Source organism: Mytilus californianus, unplaced genomic scaffold (genome assembly GCF_021869535.1).
Source record: "Mytilus californianus isolate M0D057914Y unplaced genomic scaffold, xbMytCali1.0.p SCAF_5, whole genome shotgun sequence".
NCBI lineage: Eukaryota > Metazoa > Mollusca > Bivalvia > Mytilida > Mytilidae > Mytilus > Mytilus californianus.
In genome coordinates, this window is record NW_026262701.1 from 119918839 (window position 1) to 119939573 (window position 20735).

General features: G+C 32.5%; 1 protein-coding gene across 2 annotated transcripts in view; it reads right to left on the reverse strand.

Annotated features, from left to right (window-relative positions):
* Nucleotides 1-20735, reverse strand: part of LOC127700890 (enoyl-CoA delta isomerase 2-like) — a 23597-nt gene continuing 2862 nt past the window's right edge. For both annotated transcript variants that reach the window (XM_052204605.1, XM_052204606.1), the window contains exons 2-10: nucleotides 14805-14958; nucleotides 13502-13600; nucleotides 12394-12579; nucleotides 11590-11662; nucleotides 10508-10610; nucleotides 10138-10258; nucleotides 8588-8677; nucleotides 4500-4643; nucleotides 1-200 (exon numbers count right to left, since the gene is read on the reverse strand). In XM_052204605.1, the coding sequence (XP_052060565.1) occupies nucleotides 42-200; nucleotides 4500-4643; nucleotides 8588-8677; nucleotides 10138-10258; nucleotides 10508-10610; nucleotides 11590-11662; nucleotides 12394-12579; nucleotides 13502-13600; nucleotides 14805-14958 (1129 nt within the window). In that variant the 3' untranslated portion in view covers nucleotides 1-41. The remainder of the gene's footprint in view (nucleotides 201-4499; nucleotides 4644-8587; nucleotides 8678-10137; nucleotides 10259-10507; nucleotides 10611-11589; nucleotides 11663-12393; nucleotides 12580-13501; nucleotides 13601-14804; nucleotides 14959-20735) is intronic.

Consider the following 20735-nt stretch of genomic DNA (forward strand, 5'->3'; position numbering starts at 1 on the left):
TATTATACAACTTTTATTAATAAATAAAATAGATATGTAAATCATAGTTTGGATCCTTTACTCTGGAAAAAGCCCATTATAGCATTCATACATTCATCAGATTGCCAACGTTCCATCAATATTTCACATTCATGCTTGTTAACTTGATATAATTTGTCCTTTTCCAGTTCTCTTGACACTAATTTGCATTTTTGTAAACTCTGAAATCAAAAAGTAAAAGATAAACTACCTACACCATTTTTATTTAATCCATTTTTTATGTTTATATAATTATGAGTAATGGTGGTTCTTGGTTTAAAAAGCCAATTAATTTCATCCAAAAGAATAAAGATTAAAGAAGAATTGTTAATGGCCACGAAATGGTAAACACATTAAAACAAAAAATCAATATTTCTAAGAGCATAGTTAATTGTTTGATGGTGTGAGTGTAAACTTTATCTGTAATTTAGTCAAAAGAATTAACCAATTTTTATGATATTTTTATTCAGACAAAACATCCAACATCATGGATCAACTTATTTTTTATGTATACATGTATAGGTAAACTGGTGTGGTGCATACTAAAATACAGAAATTATTATCCTTTACTTTTTATTGTTTTTACTATTTTTTATCAAGCTTACAGAAATTTTATCAAATAGGCATAACAAATAAACAAAAAATATAAAATCCTGGAAATAATAATTATGACCTCAATAACATTTTAGTTTGACCATTGTACATTCTTTTTTCTCAAAAGTTTCCAAAAACTTAACAACCTTCTAAACTAGATTTTTGTTTGTCTGAGGGAGACCAAATGAGTTTTTATGTACATATACATTTATCCTCAACATGGGTACACACACTGAAATGTTTCGCCTGCTTAACTGATCAAGGTGAATTTAAGTTTTTTAAGATAATGGTTTTGTAAGTAACAAGTATATTTAACATTATCAATGATCCATGCAATTGAGGTCAATGTCAGATGAACCCTGCAATACAGACATGTACACCTTGCAATCATTCCATACACCAAATATAGTTGACCTATTGCCTATAGTATCTGAAAAATAGACTGAACCATGAAAACTTAACATTGACAAATGAACCATGAAAATGAGGTGAAGGTCAGATGAACCCTACAAGACAAACATGAATGCCTTACAATCCTTCTATACACAAAATATGGTTGACAAATGAGCCATTAAAATGAGGTCAAGGTCAGATGAACCTTGCCAGACAGACATGTACACCTCACAATCATTCTATACACCAAATCTAGTTAACATATTGCTTACAGAATTTAAAGGAATAGACCAAACCACAAAAACTCTACATTGACTAATGATCCATAAAATGAAGTCAAGCTCAGATGAAATCTGCCAGACAACACCTTCCAATCATTCCACACACCGAATATAGGTGACCTACTGCTTTAAATACAGTATTTGAGAAGCAAACCTAATCACAAAAGGTTAACTATGATCACTTATCCTTGAAATGAGGTCAAGGGCAGTTGAACTCCATGACTGACATGTAGACCTTGCAAGAATCCAATACACCAAGTATATTTGTCATATTACTCATAATGAGTGAAAAATTCATATCACAAACAAACATGAAATTTTTTTTTAGGCAGTCTCTGAACCATGAAAATTAGGTCAAGGACAATGGAAGAATGATAGATGGAAATCTCATAACATAAGACATATGTATACAAGGTAGGAAACACCAAGGTGTCCTACTTCTAAATTTAAACTTTATACAAATAATTTACACTTTCATCACTGCTGGATTAGCATCTCTATGTCTCGCTTGCTGTACATGTGACTTTCGTTATCAGTGAGATAAAAATCCACTTATTAAAAAAGATTCAAAACAACAATACACATTACAAATATGCTTTAGGCAAGAAAAAATTGTAAGGGGGTTCTGCTAAACCCTATGTCTCTCCTGCGATTGCTGCTGTCAGTGTAAAAGTGTAATGTTGACTTAAAAAGTCAGTTCATTTATCAGTAAAATACGGAATTTTAACAAAAATTCAAATTTTTCTTTAGATGCTATTTCTTGGTCTTGAAGATTTGATTCTGTCCAAGCTTCATAACAATCCATGAAGGTTTACAAATTTATCATGTCAAAAAAGTTTAATCTCAGACTGTCTGTAAATTTTAACTGTAAATAAAAGAAGAATGTGTCTGAGGATGCAAATGCCCTGCTCAAGCTTTGCAATTTTTCCGAGTTAAAAAGGGGCATAACTCTAGAACGGTAAATGACTCACTGCCCAAATTCAAACTCTGTCTACTTGTTGTGGTTCTTAGAATTGTGTGTTAGTTTCATAAAATTGGGATGAGACAAACTCAAGTTAGAGTGCGTAAATAAAAGAAGAATGTGTCTGAGGACACGAATGCCATGCTCAAGCTTTGCAATTTTTCAAGTTATAAAGGCGCATACTCTGAAACTGTTAATGACATACTGCCAAAATTTAAACTCTGTCTGCATGTTGTGGTTCTTAGCATTGTGTATGAGTTTCATAATATTTGGATTCATGAGTAAAACTTAAGTTAGAGTGTGGAAATAAATTTTTATGCAATTTTCCAAGTTAAAAAGGGGCATAACTCTAGAATTATATGTGACTCACTGCCCAAATTCGAACTCTATCTGTGATTTTTTCATTCTAAGTGTTGTGTATGAGTTTCATAAAATTTGGATGAATCAAACTAAAATTAGAGAGTGGAAAAGAAACATGGAACAGACGGATGGAAGGACAGAAAGACAGAAAGACGAACAGTCAAGGGTAACACTTTATGCCCCCGTTGCCTATGGCATAAAAACGAAGTCAATCTATCAGAAAAATACTAAAAATGAAAAAAATATATTTTCAAAGGTTTGCTTCAGACATTATCTCTTAATCATTAAAAAGCTTCTGCCAAAATTTTGAAAAACTCTATAAAGCTTTGATAAAGTAATTGATGTGTAACAAACTTTAACCCCAGACTGTATCTACTTGTTAACTGTAAAAAAAGTAAGGTAATTTATCAGTAGAATACAGGAAATGAAAATAAATATTTTCAAAATTTTGCCCTGGCTACTGTATTTTGGTCATAAACAAGCTTCTGTCCAAATTTCATAAAATTCCATGAAGGTTTGACAAAGTTATTGATGACTGAAAAACTTGAACCTCAGACTGAGCCTGAGTGTTATCTGTCAAAAAACTAAGTCCGTTTATTAGTAAAATATGGAAAAATGAAAATAAACATTTTCAAAATTTTGCTCTGGATACTGTATTTTGATCATAAACAAGATTCTGTCTAAATTTTATAAAATTCCATGTAAGTTTGACAAAGTTATTGATGTCTAAAAAAACTTTAACCACAGACTGAACTTAAATATTGATGCCCCCGCTGACGCAGACGGAATCAAGGATCGCTATGTCTTGTTTTCGTGAAATAAATTTTGCAGGCTCAACAAAAATACATGTGTTTAAGTCCATATTCTAAGCTCCTACTCTGATGAGGATTTTCACACCATAAGCTTTTTACCAACATATCAGTTGTTGTAATTACAACTCATTCTATCAAAATACACAACAGATTTGACTAAAATCAACTTAAACCTTCAGCACTTTGTTCACTGAAATATAACAAACAAGAAGTTTCAATCAAAACGATACGTTTTATTTACAGTGAAAACCTGGTATCTTCCTGCTTTTGACTGAAATAGATGGGGAATGTGTCCATGGGACACAGATGATGCCCCCACTTGCATATAACGTTATAAAGGGAAATAACTCAAGAACTGTAAAAGTGACCCTACCCAAATTTGTACTTGATCTGAGTTTTGTGATAATAAGCATTGTTTATAAGTTTCATAACATTTAGTTAAGGCAAACTTAAGTTAGAGAATGGAAACAAAAAATTCTGCAATTTTTCCATTTGTAAAGGGGCATAACTCTAGAACGGTTATAGTGACGCCACCAAAATTCAAACCTGATCTGTGTTTTGTGGTAATTAGCATTGTGCATAAGTTTCATAAATTTTGGTTGAGGCAAACCAAATGTTAGAGAACAGAAACAAATATTTCAGCAATTTTTTCCATTTGTAAAGGGGCATAACTCTATAATGGTAAAAGTGTCGCTACCAAAATTCACACTTGATCTGTGTTTTGGGGTAAAAAGCATTGTGTGTAAGTTTTATAACATTTGGTTGAGGCGAACTAAAGTTAGAGAACGGAAACGAAAAATTCAGCAATTTTTCCATTTGTAAAGGGCATAACTCTAGAACGGTAAAAGTGAGGCCACCAAAATTCAAACTTGATCTGTGTTTTGTGGTAATAAGCATTGTGTATAAGTTTCATAACATTTGGTTGAGGCAAACTAAAGTTAGAGAACTGAAACCAATTTTGGGACATACGTACGTAAGTACGTACAAACGGACAAGGGTAAAACTTAATGCCCCCTCCGCTACGGCAGGGGCATAAAAATAGGGTATGAACCTTGCAAACTACATGTCTATATAACTTACTATTTTCGGCAGCTTTGCATACTGCTGAACTCTTGCTTCTGTTTCTTTCTGGAATACATCATTTGGGAAGACTTCACTTACTAGATTTCTATCACAAGCTTCCTGAGCAGTAATCTTCTTGTTGAATAATAACATTTCACTAGCCTGAAATCACAAATGACATACTCAATAAAACTGTTTATTACTGACATTCCTATATTTACAATCAATATATATAATCAACTATAGGTATAGAAAAATATTTTTCTTTCAAAATATACATCTCTTTTGAAAATTCTATAGTAAGGAGCCATATTGGACTTCATCAGGTCAAAGAAACAAAACTTAATAAATAACCTTTTAAAAAAATTCTCTTTGGCTTGATTTCATTTTACCTCATTTATTCTTGAAAATAAAAATCATCAAATATAATTTCCCTTTCAGTTTCAATGTTAGCTCTTATATCTGCTGGTGGTCATTTTTTTTTATTCCTGATCAGCACCTTAAGTAACAACACTTGTGAAAGCAGATGCCCTTAAAGTTTCAAAATCTTTGCAAAGCTGGCAAAATGGTATTTTGTTAAATAATATTATAAGACATTTCTTTCCAGTTAAACATCTTGGTTAAAAAAAATAAGTCAATATATGGTCAATTTTCCTGTAATTTGCCTGTATATACCGTCTAAAATTTGTGTGTATATGCTATTTAGTATTTTCCATGTTTTTGCTGTCTAGTATTTTGTGTTTATATGTTGTCCAGTGTGGAATAAAATCAACAGTGAATATATATAAAATAATTTGCTGTTATTTATAATTGAATAGAATATGAACTTTATCTTTAACCAAGGTAAAAATTTGTCCCATTTGTTTTACTTTCTATTAAAGCAGTTTGAATCAATCACATATAATGTTACTGTAATCATTTCTTGACTCATAAAAAAATAGGTAAATTTACTGTACATTCCTTTAGAAAACTTTTATGGGTTATCTCCCCTAATGAAACAAAGATTTAAAATTTTGATCTTTAAAACATTTTATTTTTGTGTAAAATAAAAAAAAAAAAAAAAGTGGCCATTATGTGGCAGAATATATACAATAAAATGCTTCGCTGGGGCGCAGCTTGATACGACCGCAGAGGTCGAACCCTGAACAGTTGGGGCAAGTATGGACACAAAATTCAAGCTTGATACAGCTATGACTTTGGATTGTCATTAAATATTTGACACAGCATAGGTTTCTGACACAGGATGAATGTGGTGTAAGAACTGGAAAAAATTTAATTTACCTATTATGGTGGAATATCCATTAACTAAATTGTTTGTTAATTTCAATATATCAAAGAATATGTAGAATTTAATGTTTGATGTAATGTAATAAAGCTGAAATTTGGACCGTTTTTGTTCAATGTGGACCAATTTGGTAACATGTATAAATAATCAAAAATCTAAATACATGGGAGCCCATTTAAATACATCATAAAGGTATTAAAATAGAAAGTGACATCATAGTCATGGCTAAAAATAAACAAAAATCCTTAATCAGCAACATTTAAAGTAATATCTAAAAATAAAATTCCTTTGTAACCATAAAAGCCCATTTAAATACATCATAAAGATATTAAAATAGAAAATGACATCATAGTCATGGCTAAACATAGCAAAAAACCCTTAATCAGCATCATTTAACAGTAATATCTAAAAATGGAAATTACATCATAAAGGTATTAAAATAGAAAATGACATCATAGTCATGGCTAAAAATAAACAAAATCCTTAATCAGCATCAGCAACATTTTATAGTAATATCTAAAAATAAAATTCCTTTGTAACCATAAAAGCCCATTTAAATACATCATAACAGATATTAAAATAGAAAATGACATCATAGTCATGGCTAAACATAGCAAAAACCTTAATCAGCATCATTTAACAGTAATATCTAAAAATAAAAACTTCTTTGCAACCATAAAAGTAAAATAGAAAATGACATCATAATCATAGCTAAAAATAAACAAAAATTTTTTTTATTGGCAAATTTTAAATGGAGTTTAGTATACTAAAACAATAAATTTGCAACCATAAACATGATAAAACCCCATTTAAACACATCATAAAAGTATTAAATAATTCAACTACATCATAAGGCTATAAAAATAGAAAATGACTTCATAGTCAAGGCTAAAGGTAAACAAAAAACCTTCATCAGCAAAATTTTATATTGGCAAATTTCCAATGAAGTGTATTACACTAAAATTGTTGGCAAATTTCCAATGCATTTATTAACAATAAAGTTATTGGCAAATTTCCAATTTACATAATTTAAAAGCAGTGTAGATGAGATATTTAAATGAGTTTGAATTACCAACCTTACACTGCTTTTAAATAATGTTCTTTACTCAATTATTTGTCTATTAAAATGGAAACCCTTGTTTTTTAACCTTTTTTCCCCTTATTCCTTAAACATTAGAGCCATAACCACCCCCCCCCCCCCCAAGCCAATTATTACTTTCCAATGTAACCTAAATTTCCAATATACATAATTTTAAATTTCAGTTCCTCATGATATATAACTGTATCATTATTATTTTCTTTCATATATAAATCTGAAACAACCATCTTTAAATGGAAAATTTTAATGAAAAAAAAAGGACAAAAATAAATCCTACCCCCCACACATTTTTTCAACCCCCTTTTGATTCATCATCCCCCACCTCAATCACAACCTTCAATTTGTGGTATGGTACATTGCAATACAATTTCACAGAGATCCATACACTTGAACACAAGTTTTTGTTGCAAACTAAAAAAATCCTTATTTTCGACCAATATTTGGCCCCTTATTCATAAATGTTTGAGCAATTAACCCCAAAACTCAATTCCTACTTTCTCTTCGTGATAAAAAATAACTAACTTAAAATGTAAATTTTAAACAAAAAAAAAAGGAAAAAAAAAAATTACCCCTTTTTTTACCCCCGCCCCCCTTATGATTCATCACCCCCACCCCCCTTTCCCCCCAAACCAAGCTCAATAACAGCCTTGCCTTTGTGGTATGGTACCTTGTAATACAATTTTAGAGAGATCCATACACTTGAACACAAGTTATTGTCTAGAAACTAAAAAATGCTTATTTTAAACCCCTTTTTAGGCCCCTTATTACTAAACGTTTTGGGCAATTACCACAACACTCAATTCCAGCTTTCCCTTTGTGAAATGGAACCTTGTAGTAAAATTTCAGAAAGATCCATACACTTACACACAAGTTATTGTCATGAAACTAGAAAAATGCTTGTTTTTTGCCCCCTTTTGGCCCCTTATTCCTAAAATTTTGAGGCAATTAACCCCAAAATCAATCCCAGCATTGACCCTTTGTGATATGGAATCTTGTGGTACAATGTCAAAGAGATCCATATGCTAACACACAGGTTATGTCTGGAAGTTACAAAAATGCTTATTTTCGGCCCCTTTTTGGCCCCTAATTCCTTAACTGTTGGTACCATAACCCCTAAAATCAATCCCCACCTTCCTATTGTGGTATTGAACCTTATGGTAAAATTTCATAGAGATCCATTCACTTAAACTAAAGTTAGAGTGCGAAAACCATTGTGTATTCGGACGATGACGCCGGACAACGACGACGCCGACGACGACGCCAACGTCATACCAATATACGACCTCAAAATTTTTTTGCGGTCGTATAAAAAATTGGTACACAGGAAGTTGATGAGCAATGAAACTGGAAACGCATTTAACAGTATAACAAGCTTACATGAAGCCTAATAAAATTGAGAATGGAAATGGGGAATATGTCAAAGAGACAATAACCTGACCAAAGAGCAGACAACAGCCGAAGGCCACCAATGGGTCTTCAACGCAGCGAGAAAATCCTGTACCCTGAGGTGGTCCTCAGCTGGCCCATAAATAAAATTGTGTACATGTACTAGTTCAGTGAAAATGGACATCACACTAAACTCCAAAACATATAAATGAACTAAAATTAAAAAATTTTAATAACATGTTTCAGGAGGATCTGATTTGTAGTTCCTGAGAAAATTATGACCAAAATTTCATATTCTTCGGATCACAGGTATACTAATCATATATATTTTCTTACCTTAGCTGTTCCCATTATCTTTGGGAATACATAGGATGAACAGCCCTCTGGTGATTGTCCTAGCTGTGAGAATGGAGTATGAAAGCTAGCCTAAAATCATACACATAATCTGTTGACAGATAGATTTGTCTCGCCTTTTTGTAGTTTTAATAGTATGATGCAAATATTGAATCCAAATGGAAATATTTAAATATGTAAATTATGGAAAACATTCAAAGTTAATGAACCATGATTGGTGCAGGACCAAATAACCCAATGGAAATGAGAAATACCAAATACCATTGACTTATCATAAGTGGTTCCCTTTACAATAACCTAAGCACAAACTTTGATTTGTAAACAATATAAAAGTTTTCAAAGTAAATAACCCATGCTGAAGGGGTAGGGCCATATAATCACCATAGAAAAGCGACTTGCATTTGCAAATACTAATACAACTGTACCAAACATTAGCGGTTCCTCATCAGAGGCGGATTTAGGGGGGGGGGGCCGGCAGTCAGTGAGCCCCCACTTTGAAAATTTCTGGATCCCCCACTGCTCATAAACTAATCTAATCACAAACTTAACATGTAAACTATGCAAAACATTCAAAGTCAATAGACCATGGCTGAGGGGGCGGGGTCAAATGGAAATGAGATGTGTCAATGCTAATGCTTCTACATACTAAATATCATTGACCAACCACTAGTGGTTCCTCTTTAAACTGACCTAATCACAAACTAATACATGTAAAGTTAGCAAAAGTTTCAAAGTCAATAGACCATAACTGAGGGGGTGGAGCCAACCAATTTCCATGGAAACGAGATGTGCCAATACTAACGCATCGACATACCAATTATCATTGACCTAACACTAGTGGTTCCCCAGAAACTGACCTAATCACAAACAAATACATGTAAAGTAAGCAAAAGTTTCAAAGTCAATAGACCATAACTGAGGGGGCTGGGCCAAATAATCTCCATGGAAATGAGATGTGCCAATGCTAATAAAACTGCATACCAAATATCATTGACCTGCCACTAGTGGTTCACCATAAAGTTGACCTAATCACAAACTAATACATTGTTGATGTTGCCAACATCAGACGCCACAGATGTAAACAGCATACCTAAGTCTTGCTTTTTCACTCCATCAAGGTTAGATAAAAACAAAGTTTTTTTCCACAATTATTAAGCCGACTTTCACAAAAATATAATATGCACATCTACATATTATGCACAACAATTGTGCAAATTTCATAGACCTCCTACCTATACTTTATAGTTTTTGCATTTACAAAAATTGTAGACATACTGATAAAGTGAAAACTATAGGGCTCCTGTACCTCTATATTGGACAATTAAGCCCAACTTTATCGATATTAAATAGCTTGCATAACAGTAAATCACCTATTTTTTCTGTTGAATTTGAATATCATAGACAAATTCCACACTTTTTTTCGTTACACAGAAAAAAAGGTAGGAAATTGTAAAATTTAACTGGTCAATTATTTAGTGAGATCAATAAAATAAATTTTCACACATTATACTTTTACCATGTTTTAGTCCTACCTTATCTGAAGCATAAACAACATCAAAAAGTCCCAAGACAGTAACAGAAACACCAACTGCTGGTCCATTGATCAGTCCAATTAATGGCTTAGGGAAATCTATAAAGGCATTCACAAATTTCCTGCAGAAAATATATATGTATCAATCACAAAATGTAACACAAGTTGTGAAAAAAATCAGGTATGGCTTTTAAATTAACTAGAGGAAAGGAAACCTTTACAAAATTAAACAGTTGACTTTGTTATTCTTCATTAGAAAATAATATTTTAAAGTTTACGAAATTATATAGCATACTTAAAAATTTAACTACAAGGAATTCATTCCATTTTAGTTTTTAATCAAGCTGTCAAATTTTCAAATCAAAACCTACTCTAATATGTCCCCTCCTTGTTTGGCCATAGCTCCAATGCCATCTGGTGGAATATTCATGAAGTTACTTAAATCATTACCACTACAATAATAATCACCAGCACCTAAAACACAAAGTACAATATATCTATTAAATTACACAAGACAAATATTATCAACATTGTGGTTGATCAAAATTTATCAAACTGGTCAACACAGGTTTAAAAAAAAAGGTAAAATAACAAAAATAACAAACTCAAAGGAAAATTCAAAACAAAAAGTCCCTTATCAAATAAATGCATACTGAATTTTCAAATTTAAAATATAAAGCTTGCAGAGCATTTTAAATTTAACTGTCAAGAGAGCATATTTATCAAATTGGTTGAGATTCTGTTTCTTTTATGATTTTTTACTGGTGTGATGACAATTTTTTAACAGATTTGCAATATCATGACATCCTCAGACATGGTTGCCTTTTTTCGTGGAATTACAATAGAATTTTCAGAGTAAAGCAAGAACTTTGTGTCTTAATTGAAGTTTGACCTAAGACCAAATGAACCACACGTTGATTATAAATTATAGAAAAAGGTTTCCTTGGGAAACAGAAGCCGCAGCTTGTAAATATACAGCAAATTTAGCAATTTTACCATTTATAAACGGACATAACTCAAGAGATGTGAAAGTAACGCCACTCAAAATTTGATTTTCATCTATGTTTAGTGGTAAAAAGCTAGGGTATAAGTTTCATAACATTTGGTTGAGGCAAAAAAAAGTTAGAAAACAGAAAACAATTTCAGGACAGACAGACATAGTACCGTCCATACGTATGGATGGACAAGGGTAAAACTATATGTCCCCATTACCTAGCAGCGTGGGCATAAAAATGATCAAACAGTTATGAAAAGTATTAATTGTTTAAGTGTAAAGGTTTCATCACTTCATAATTTTTGATACCACTGGAAATAAATTTACATCTGGATTTACTAGTCATGTATTTTTCTGCTGATGTAAAGTTGATTTTGATATAATCTGACTAAAAATATACATATGGAATAACTTTTAATAGTTCATTTTTTAAACATAGAGACACAGAAATATAAATACCTGTCAAAACAGCTAATGTACAGTTTTTATCATTTGCTGCTTCTAATAAAGCCAGGCCTATTTCTTCATACATCTGTTAATATAATGAACATTTGTTAATATTTATACAGAAATTCTTCTCGATATTAAAAACATGGGAAAATAATAAACACACTTTTTTAATTTTCATGTAAAGGCTGTTCTCTAAAAACATATGGTGCCTGGAAAATCCTTTCTATTGGAATTTCTCTGAAATTACTTAAGTTGTTCTTCCATTATCCTGTGTTAAAGTTAAGGACGTAAATGTTAGCTTAAAATGGGAACATCTACAGACTATCCATTGTAAAACTGACTTAAATCCGTCTCATCAATTATAAAATATCATTTTCATTCAAAGTAATTGTAGCATTTTTAGAAGGCTGAAAGGGTTGATCCAACATAATACTGGAAGGCATCACCACGGCACTATTTGATCAGTATATTGGCCCAACAGACTACGTTACTGAAGAGTAATAGATGATAACAGTAGGCATGAATGAATAGACAAATTAGTGTTGTTCCATTGCAGACTGAGTCTCTAGATAAGGATAAAGGTATCTTTTGATTCAAACTGGATCATTGGTTTCAGAGAATAACTTACAAAAAAGTTCTGATGTACATTTGTACAAATGAATGATAAACAAAAAGTGGTGGAAATAAAAAAAACTCACATGAATTTAGCCTATATCAACTAAGAAAGGATTAAATATATGATATATCATTTTTTTTAATGTTCTGACAGTTTTGTCAATATTTTAATGGAATATATGCTTCCTTAAACTTTACCTTATAATTGATGGCGTTTTTCTTTGCTGGTCTGTTCAGTGTTATTTTGTAGATACCATCATTCAATGTAACATCAACAGTTTCATACTTTCCGGCCGATTCTGTTGAAGATGCTGATGCTTTAGATTGACTCTCATCTCCTGCCAAGCTATGTACTAAATCTATATAGGCCTTCTGAGCTTCGTCCTGTGTAAAATTACAGTGTAATTAAATTTCTTTCTTTGCAATGATGATTAATTGATAATTTTATATTAGAATAAGGAGATGTGGTATGATTGCCATTGACACAACTATCTATCAAAGTTCAAATGAAGTGGATGCAAGCAATAATAGGCAACTGTACGACCTTCAACAATGAGAAAAACCCATACGGTATAGTTAGTTATAAAAGGTCCAGACATGCAAAATATGAAACAGTTCAATTGAGAAAACTAACAGCATAATCTATAACAAACCAATTTACGAAAAACAATTATGATAGACATGAACCAATGACAACCAATGACCGATGAACAATGACTGTTTTGATTAAAGCACCACTGATCAGTCATATGAAATGAAACAAGCGTCCAGCATACTAAATCACAACCCATCATTGATGGATTTTTAACTGTCTTATATCATTCAAGACTTCCACCAAAATTAACAACTGCTAGCTTCTCTCTGACAATCTTACCTGTGTCCTATGACAGACATTTCATTTCAGACACAGCTGAATTCTTCATAACAATCTTACCTGTGACCTATGACTCAGACAGTTCCTTTCAGACACAGCTGACTTCTTCATAACAATCTTACCTGTTTCCTATGACTCAGACAGTTCCTTTCGGACACAGCTGACTTCTTCATAACTATCTTACCCGAGTCCTATGACTCAGACAGTTCCTTTCAGACACAGCTGACTTCTTCATAACAATCTTACCTGTGTCCTATGACTCAGACAGTTCCTTTCAGACACAGCCGACTTCTTCATACCAATCTTACCTGTGTCCTATGACTCAGACATTTCCTTTCAGACACAGCTGACTTCTTCATACCAATCTTACATGTGTCCTTTGACTCAGACATTTCCTTTCAGACACAGCTGACTTCTTCATAACAATCTCACCTGCGTCATATCACTTAGATTGTTCCATGCATCCCATTTAGCTTTACCAACAAAATCCATCATGCCTGGTTTTTTAACATTACACTTTCCTATTGTTGCCTTAAACAAAAAGCAAAAAAGAAATAGAATTTATTGATGCATTACTAGAGGATATTTCATATTAAACCAAAAAACTTGACATTAAAAAAACTGTTATAATATATAAATATGTATTTATTTATTTCTACATGTTCACAATCTTCTATTTGACTTAAATAAATTCTGACAATGTTAGTTGACAAACATGTTGCTGTTCTGTATACCATTACCAATTCTTAAATAAAGTTTACAAGTTTTGACACAGTTTGACAAGCTTTACAAAAAGCTTTTTAATAGACACAACAAATTTATAATGTGTGTTTTATTTTATTTTTATTGCACTGGGTTGTGATAAGACATATGAGGTTCCTTCCTGACTTGGTACTGCTGCTGGTGGACTGTTGGTCCCATGAGGGTATCATCGTGGTCCCATGAGGGTATCATCAGCTTGGCAGTCAGTGTTTCCGTACAGACATGATTTATAACATACATGTACTTTTGCTATTAAATTCTCCTTTGATAAAGTTTTATTTTCATGTGTGTGTTGTGTTGTCTATCAAGGGCCACTAATCATGTTAATTGGAACAAATATTCTTAGCAATTTACAAGACGCATATGAATTCAAATTCAGTTGATCCTCTTTTACTATGTTTACTGTTTATGACATTTAGATTCAGACAAAGTTACCTTACATGGATTAGGCTATTCTTTTTAGGCCTATTTTAGTCATACAGCTTATCAAGTATTAATTTTTTAGAACTTGTTAATACCACTGCATGTTGACTGATAACCTCCGAGGGTATCATTAGCTCAGTAGTCAGCGCTTCAGATATGATTTATAACATACGTTATTTAAAACACTGTTGATAAATTTTGAAACTTTTAAGAAACTGAGGTTCCAACTACCCGAGGCAAAGTTAACCTTATGTGGATTTGCTGAATCTTTTCAGGTCTGTTTAGGTCCTTTTCAGTCCTTTTCAGTCATATAGCTCATCAAGTATTCAAGTAATTGTATATCCTTGGCTTTCAAATTTTTAGGTTTAAGCAATACTAATGAATGAATATAAAAAAAAAAGGACTTTGGACGCACAAAATTTATGAAGCGTTATTTTCATTTTTAAGCGGACACCAATGTCTCATTTAGACAAATTGAAAAAGGTTTAAGTTGCCTTGATATAAATCTGCCTTTGAATTATTCTCTTACCTCTCTGTCTTGTTCACTTACCTGTTTAAATAAAGCATAAATTGTTAGTTTTACATCATTGCCAGGTTCATTCTGCAGAGTGTTTAATTTAGCTTTTGCTTTCTCAAACTCTGCATCCATAGCGCCTAGAACTGGCCTTGATCTTTGAAATCCTCTTGTTGGCATAAAATGTACACTGCAAGAAAAATTATTGGTTTGAATAAATTAAGAATCAATATTTGATCTTTTGTTTTCTGTAATAATATCTACCATTAAAATGTAAGTTGCAAGATATTTCAAGACAAAGGGTCATGTGATACATTTTACACTATTAGAGTTTTGTTTTCCTTAGACTATAATACAGCTAAGCATTTACCAATATTAGTTTTGACTTTATAAAGTTGTTTTCCCAATTTTTTACTTAATCTTGATAGCATATTATTGCTTGGGCAATTAAAGAACCTTTGTTAGAACTCTCACATACCCCACACCTCCACATTGTCACTGGGCAAACAAAATCTCACCAGATTCCTATATAAGTTCAAAGACTCACTACAAAAGTCAACTGATAAAAGTTTCTTGTGGATATGGACATCTATATATAATGTCCTCATTTACTACAAAGCTTGTGTGGTTTCAGAGGAGTTGTGATGACAAACTATTGCAGTATTATATTTAGGCCAAAATTCTAAGTTCAAAGGGGTATAACTCGAGAAAAATAATTGAATCATATGTACATTTGCATAGTATGTCCTTATTATCTACAAAGTTTCATGAAATTCTGTTGTGTGGTTTCAGAGAAGTTGCGATGACAAGAACATGACTGATGGACAGACGGACAGGCCAAAAACATTATACCTATATGCAACTTTGTTGCGTGAGGTATCATTATTTTCCTTTTCATATGCTTTTAATAAAATGCTTCGCTGAGCGCAGCCTGATACGACCGCAGTGGTCGAACCCTGAACAGTTGGGGCAAATTTGGACACAATATTCAAGCTTGGTACTATCTGAATTTGGATTGTGATCAAATTTTTGACATAATATAGGTTTCAGACACAAAATAAATGTGATCAAAGATCTTACAAATCTAATGCGCAATACTGTGCAATTGAAGATTTCTTCTTGAAACTTTTCAAAAATTTGAAATTTTGAAAATTTTGAAAAAAAAATATGAAACCCTTTAAAAAAAAAATTGGAAACCCCCCTTCCCCCCAAACTTTTTGAATCCCCCTTTTAGCATTAACCATCAAACTCAATTGCAGTCTTTCCTTTGAAGAATGGAACCTTGTAGTACAATTTTAGAGAGATCCATACACTTGATCACAAGTTACTGTCTGGAAACTAAAAAAATGCTTTTTTTTAACCATAAAAGCCCATTTAAATACATCATAAAAGTATTAAAAAAGAAAATGACATCATAGGCATGGTTAAAATTAAAAAACCTTCATCAGCAACTTTTAATAGTAATATCTAAAAATAAAATTCCATCAGCAGCATTTAAAAGTAACTTCTAAAAATAAATTGACAGCTAGGACTTTGCAACCATAAAAACCCATTTAAATGCATCATAAAAGTATTAAAATAGAAAATGACATCATAATCATGCCTAAAATTAAAACACTTTCATCAGCAACATTAAATAGTAATATATAAAAATAAAATTCCTTCACATACATAATCATGGCTAAAATCAAATAATTTTTAAAATAGAAAATGACATCATAATCATGCCTAAAATTAAAAAGCCTCCAGGGCTAAAAATAAACAAAAAACCTTCATCAGCAACATTTCATATTGGCAAATTTTCAATGGAGTTTATTATACTAAAGTTATTGGCAAATTTCCAATGGAATTAATTGATACTAAAGTTATTGGCAAATTTCCAATATACATAATTTAAAACCAGTGTAGCTGAGATATTCAAATGAGTTTGAATTACAACCCCAATAAATTTGCAACCATAAAAGCCCATTTAAATACATCATAAAAGTATTAAAAAATTTAAATACATCATAAGGCTTTTAAAATAGAAAATGACATCATAATCATGGCTAAAAATTAAAAAAAAAACCTTCATCAGCAACATTTTATATTGGCAAATTTCCAATGAAGTTTATTATACTAAAGTTATTGGCAAATTTCAAATGGAATTAATTAACAATAAAGTTATTGGCAAATTTCCAATATACATAATTTAAAAGCAGTGTAGGTGAGATATTCAAATGAGTTTGAATTACCAACCTTACACTGCTTTCAAATTATGTTTTGTACTTAAGTAATTGTTCATTAACCTGGAAACCCTTGTTTTTTCCCCTTTTTTGCCCCTAATTCCTTAAAGGTTTGAGCCATAACCCCCCAAAGCCAATTCTTACTTTCCAATGGAGTTTATTATACTAAAATTATTGGCAAATTTCCAATGGAATTCATTAACAATAAATTTTTTGGCAAATTTCCAATATACATAATTTATCACCCCCAGTTTTTGGTGGGGTTCGTGTTGCTTAGTCTTTGGTTTTCTATGTTGTGTGATCTGTACTATTATTTGTCTGTTCGTCTTTTTATTTTTGGCCATGGCGTTGTCAGTTTGTTTTCGATCTATGAGTTTGACTGTCCCTCTGGTATCTTTCGTCCCTCTCTTAAAAGCAGCGTAGGTGAGATATTCAAATGAGTTTGAATTACCAACCTAACACTGCTTTTAAATTATGTTTTGTACTTAAGAAATTGTTCATTAACCTGGAAACCCTTGTTTTCCCCCTTTTTTGCCTCTTATTCCATAATGGTTTGAGCCATAACCTCCCCCAAAGCCAATTCTTACCATCCCTTTGTGGTATGGAAACTTGTGGTATAATTTCAGAGAGATCCATACACCATTCCACAAGTTATTGTCTGAAAACTAGAAAAATGTTGATTTGGGCCCTTTTTTGGCCCCACATACCTCATTGGACCAAAACTCTCAGCATATCAAAGAACCCCCATAATTCAATTTTTAATGAAATCAAACAAAGTTTAATTTTGGACCCTTCGGACCTCAATGTGGATAAATTTAAAAAGAGGCCCAAAATCCAAAAATCTAAATACACGGTTAGATTCAGCATATCAAAGAACCCCAAGAATTCAATTTTTGTTAAAATCAAAATAAGTTTAAATTTGGACCCTTTGGACCTTAATGTAGACCAATTTGAAAACGGGACCAAAAATTAAGAATCTAAATACACGGTTAGATTCAGCATATCAAAGAACCACAATGTTTCAATTTTTGATGAAATCAAACCATATCATTATTATTTGCTTTTATATATAAATCAGAAATAACCAACTTAAAATGGAAAATTTTAAAGATTTTTAATCCCCCCCCCCCAATTTTTTGAACCCCCTTATGATTCATCACCCAAACTCAATCCCAGCCTTCTCTTTGAGGTATGGTACCTTGCAGTACAATTTCAGAGAGATCCATGCACTTGAACACAAGTTATTGTCTGGAAACTAGAAAAATGCTTGTTTGTTGGACCCTTTTTGGCCCCAAATTCCTAAACGTTTAGGGCAATTACCCCCAAACTCAAACCCAGCTTTCCCTTTGTGATATGGAACCTTGTAGTACAATTTCATAAAGATCCATACACTTACACACAAACTATTGTCCTGAAACTAGAAAAATGATAGTTTTTTGCCCCTTTTTGACCCCTAATTCCTAAAATTTTGAGGCAATTACCCCCAAAATCAATCCCAGCCTTCCCTTTGTGGTATGGTACCTTGCAGTACAATTTCAGAGAGATCTATACACTTACACACAAGTTATTGTCATGAAACTAGAAAAATGCTTGTTTTTTGCCCCTTTTCTGGCCCCTAATTCCTTATATTTTGAGGCAATTACCCCCAAAATCAATCCCAGCATTCCCTTTGTGATATGGAACCTTGTGGTACAATGTCAGAGAGAACCATACACTAACACACAAGTTATTGTCTGGAAGTTACAAAAATGCTTATTTTTGGCCCCTAATACTTTAACTGTTGGTACCATAACCCCCAAAATCAATCCCAACCTTCCTTTTGTGGTATTGAACCTTATGGTAAAATTTCATAGAGATCCATTCACTTAAACTAAAGTTATTGTGCGAAAACCGATGTGTCTTTGGACGATGACGACGACGCCAACGTCATACCAATATACAACCGCATAATAACCTGATACAATGCTTGTTATTATATTTTTGTAAATCACTGCACCCAAATCCTTTTTGGACTCCAGCACTGAGTAAGGTACCAGACCTGGGGTCAATTAAATGCCAAAGTTTTAATTACAGTTCAATTACATAATTATTACATTGTCAATGTATTTAATTACATTTCAATCACTTTTGTGCTAAGAACTTTATCATGAAGGATAAAATGTGACCAGCTTATAAGTGGCTTTTTTACATGCACTGTTTAGCATTAAACCATTTAAAGCAGCATTGTTTTAAGTTTTGAAATTCTATATTTCATTTTCACATTTAATCATTTTAATAGATATAGGTTGCAAAGCCAGTCTTCAGGATAAACTTTTGAATCTACAGGTCCAAAGCTGAATTTTACAGAAATTTAAATTAGATTCTATTGGCCTGTAGAGAGGATTTTCACAAGCCGACAGCATTTTACAAGCCAGGGCTGGTGGGCCTGTGGTAGAGTGCGAAGACTGCGAAAGGCATCTGTAATTTGAGTTTACCTCACACAAGTTTATTGTATTTCATTCATTTACTATTTAATAAATTGATTCATAATTTGTTTTTGTTTTTTGTTGATGTTTTCTCTGGAAATCCTATGGTTGTCAAAATAAAAAAAATAATCAGTATTTTACAAATCAAACTTGTCATGCTTGTCACAATTACATTACCACAACAACAATGAATAACACAAAAACCAGGCAACAAAGAATATGTTTAATACTAAAGGTGCTGTATGTGAGTTCGTGGTCTAGTGGTTAAGACCGATGGCTACAGTACTGAAGGTCCCGAGTTCGATTCTCACTCGGTGTGCTTAAAATATCAGTACGTCAGAAGGGTGATTTTCACCCTCTCACACACATCTCTGGTACCCAGACCGGAGTTTAAACCAGAATGGGTACTATGGGGGCCTCGGTAGGTCAAAGTTGCTCCCGACTTTGACCTGGAGATCAATCTGCTGATATCTCTTCGGTTTGTCTGTTCCCGCCGAGCAGCCCGGTGGTTCTCTCTGAGTACTTCGGCTTCCTCCACCATAATAACAGATCCGGCCATGTCCTAACACTCCCTGGTGTTGGGGTGGGGATTGTCCTTGTAAATATTGAGCATTGTAAATACGTTAGTGACACATCTCCATTAATCCCGATAGGGAGTGTACACGGATTCCACTGTACCCTCGCAGCTCTCGAGAGGTGCTCCGTAAACGGAGGGATCTACGTACATACATACATACATTACTGCTATCAGTTCCTAAAGAGAATTTATTTTCATGTGTAAAGAAGCTTGAAGGTACCAACATATATATGCAATAATACTTATTTTGTGCTGTATAACAGGGAGAAAATATAAAGATGTTGATATATACATCTAAAAAAAATCTAATTATTCAATCTGCAATTGAATTTAAAATCAATATAAAAAAGGAAGATCATGTATTTGTATTGTATAAAATTTCAAAAGCCTATAATTTGAATAGGCTGAGTTTACTATAACACTAACAGTTATAGTAGTCTCAGGAATAGGTTACCTGTCACTGTCAGTTTGGACGAATCAAACTTATATCAATTTTGTTCATAGCATAATTCAAGTTAGTTTTCAAGGAAGAACTACATGTTGCCTTTGGCATAATATCGAGGGACATTGATGTTATAACATTTGGACCCTTTGGACCTTAATGTAGACCAATTTGAAAACGGGACCAAAAATTAAGAATCTAAATACACGGTTAGATTCAGCATATCAAAGAACCACAATGTTTCAATTTTTGATGAAA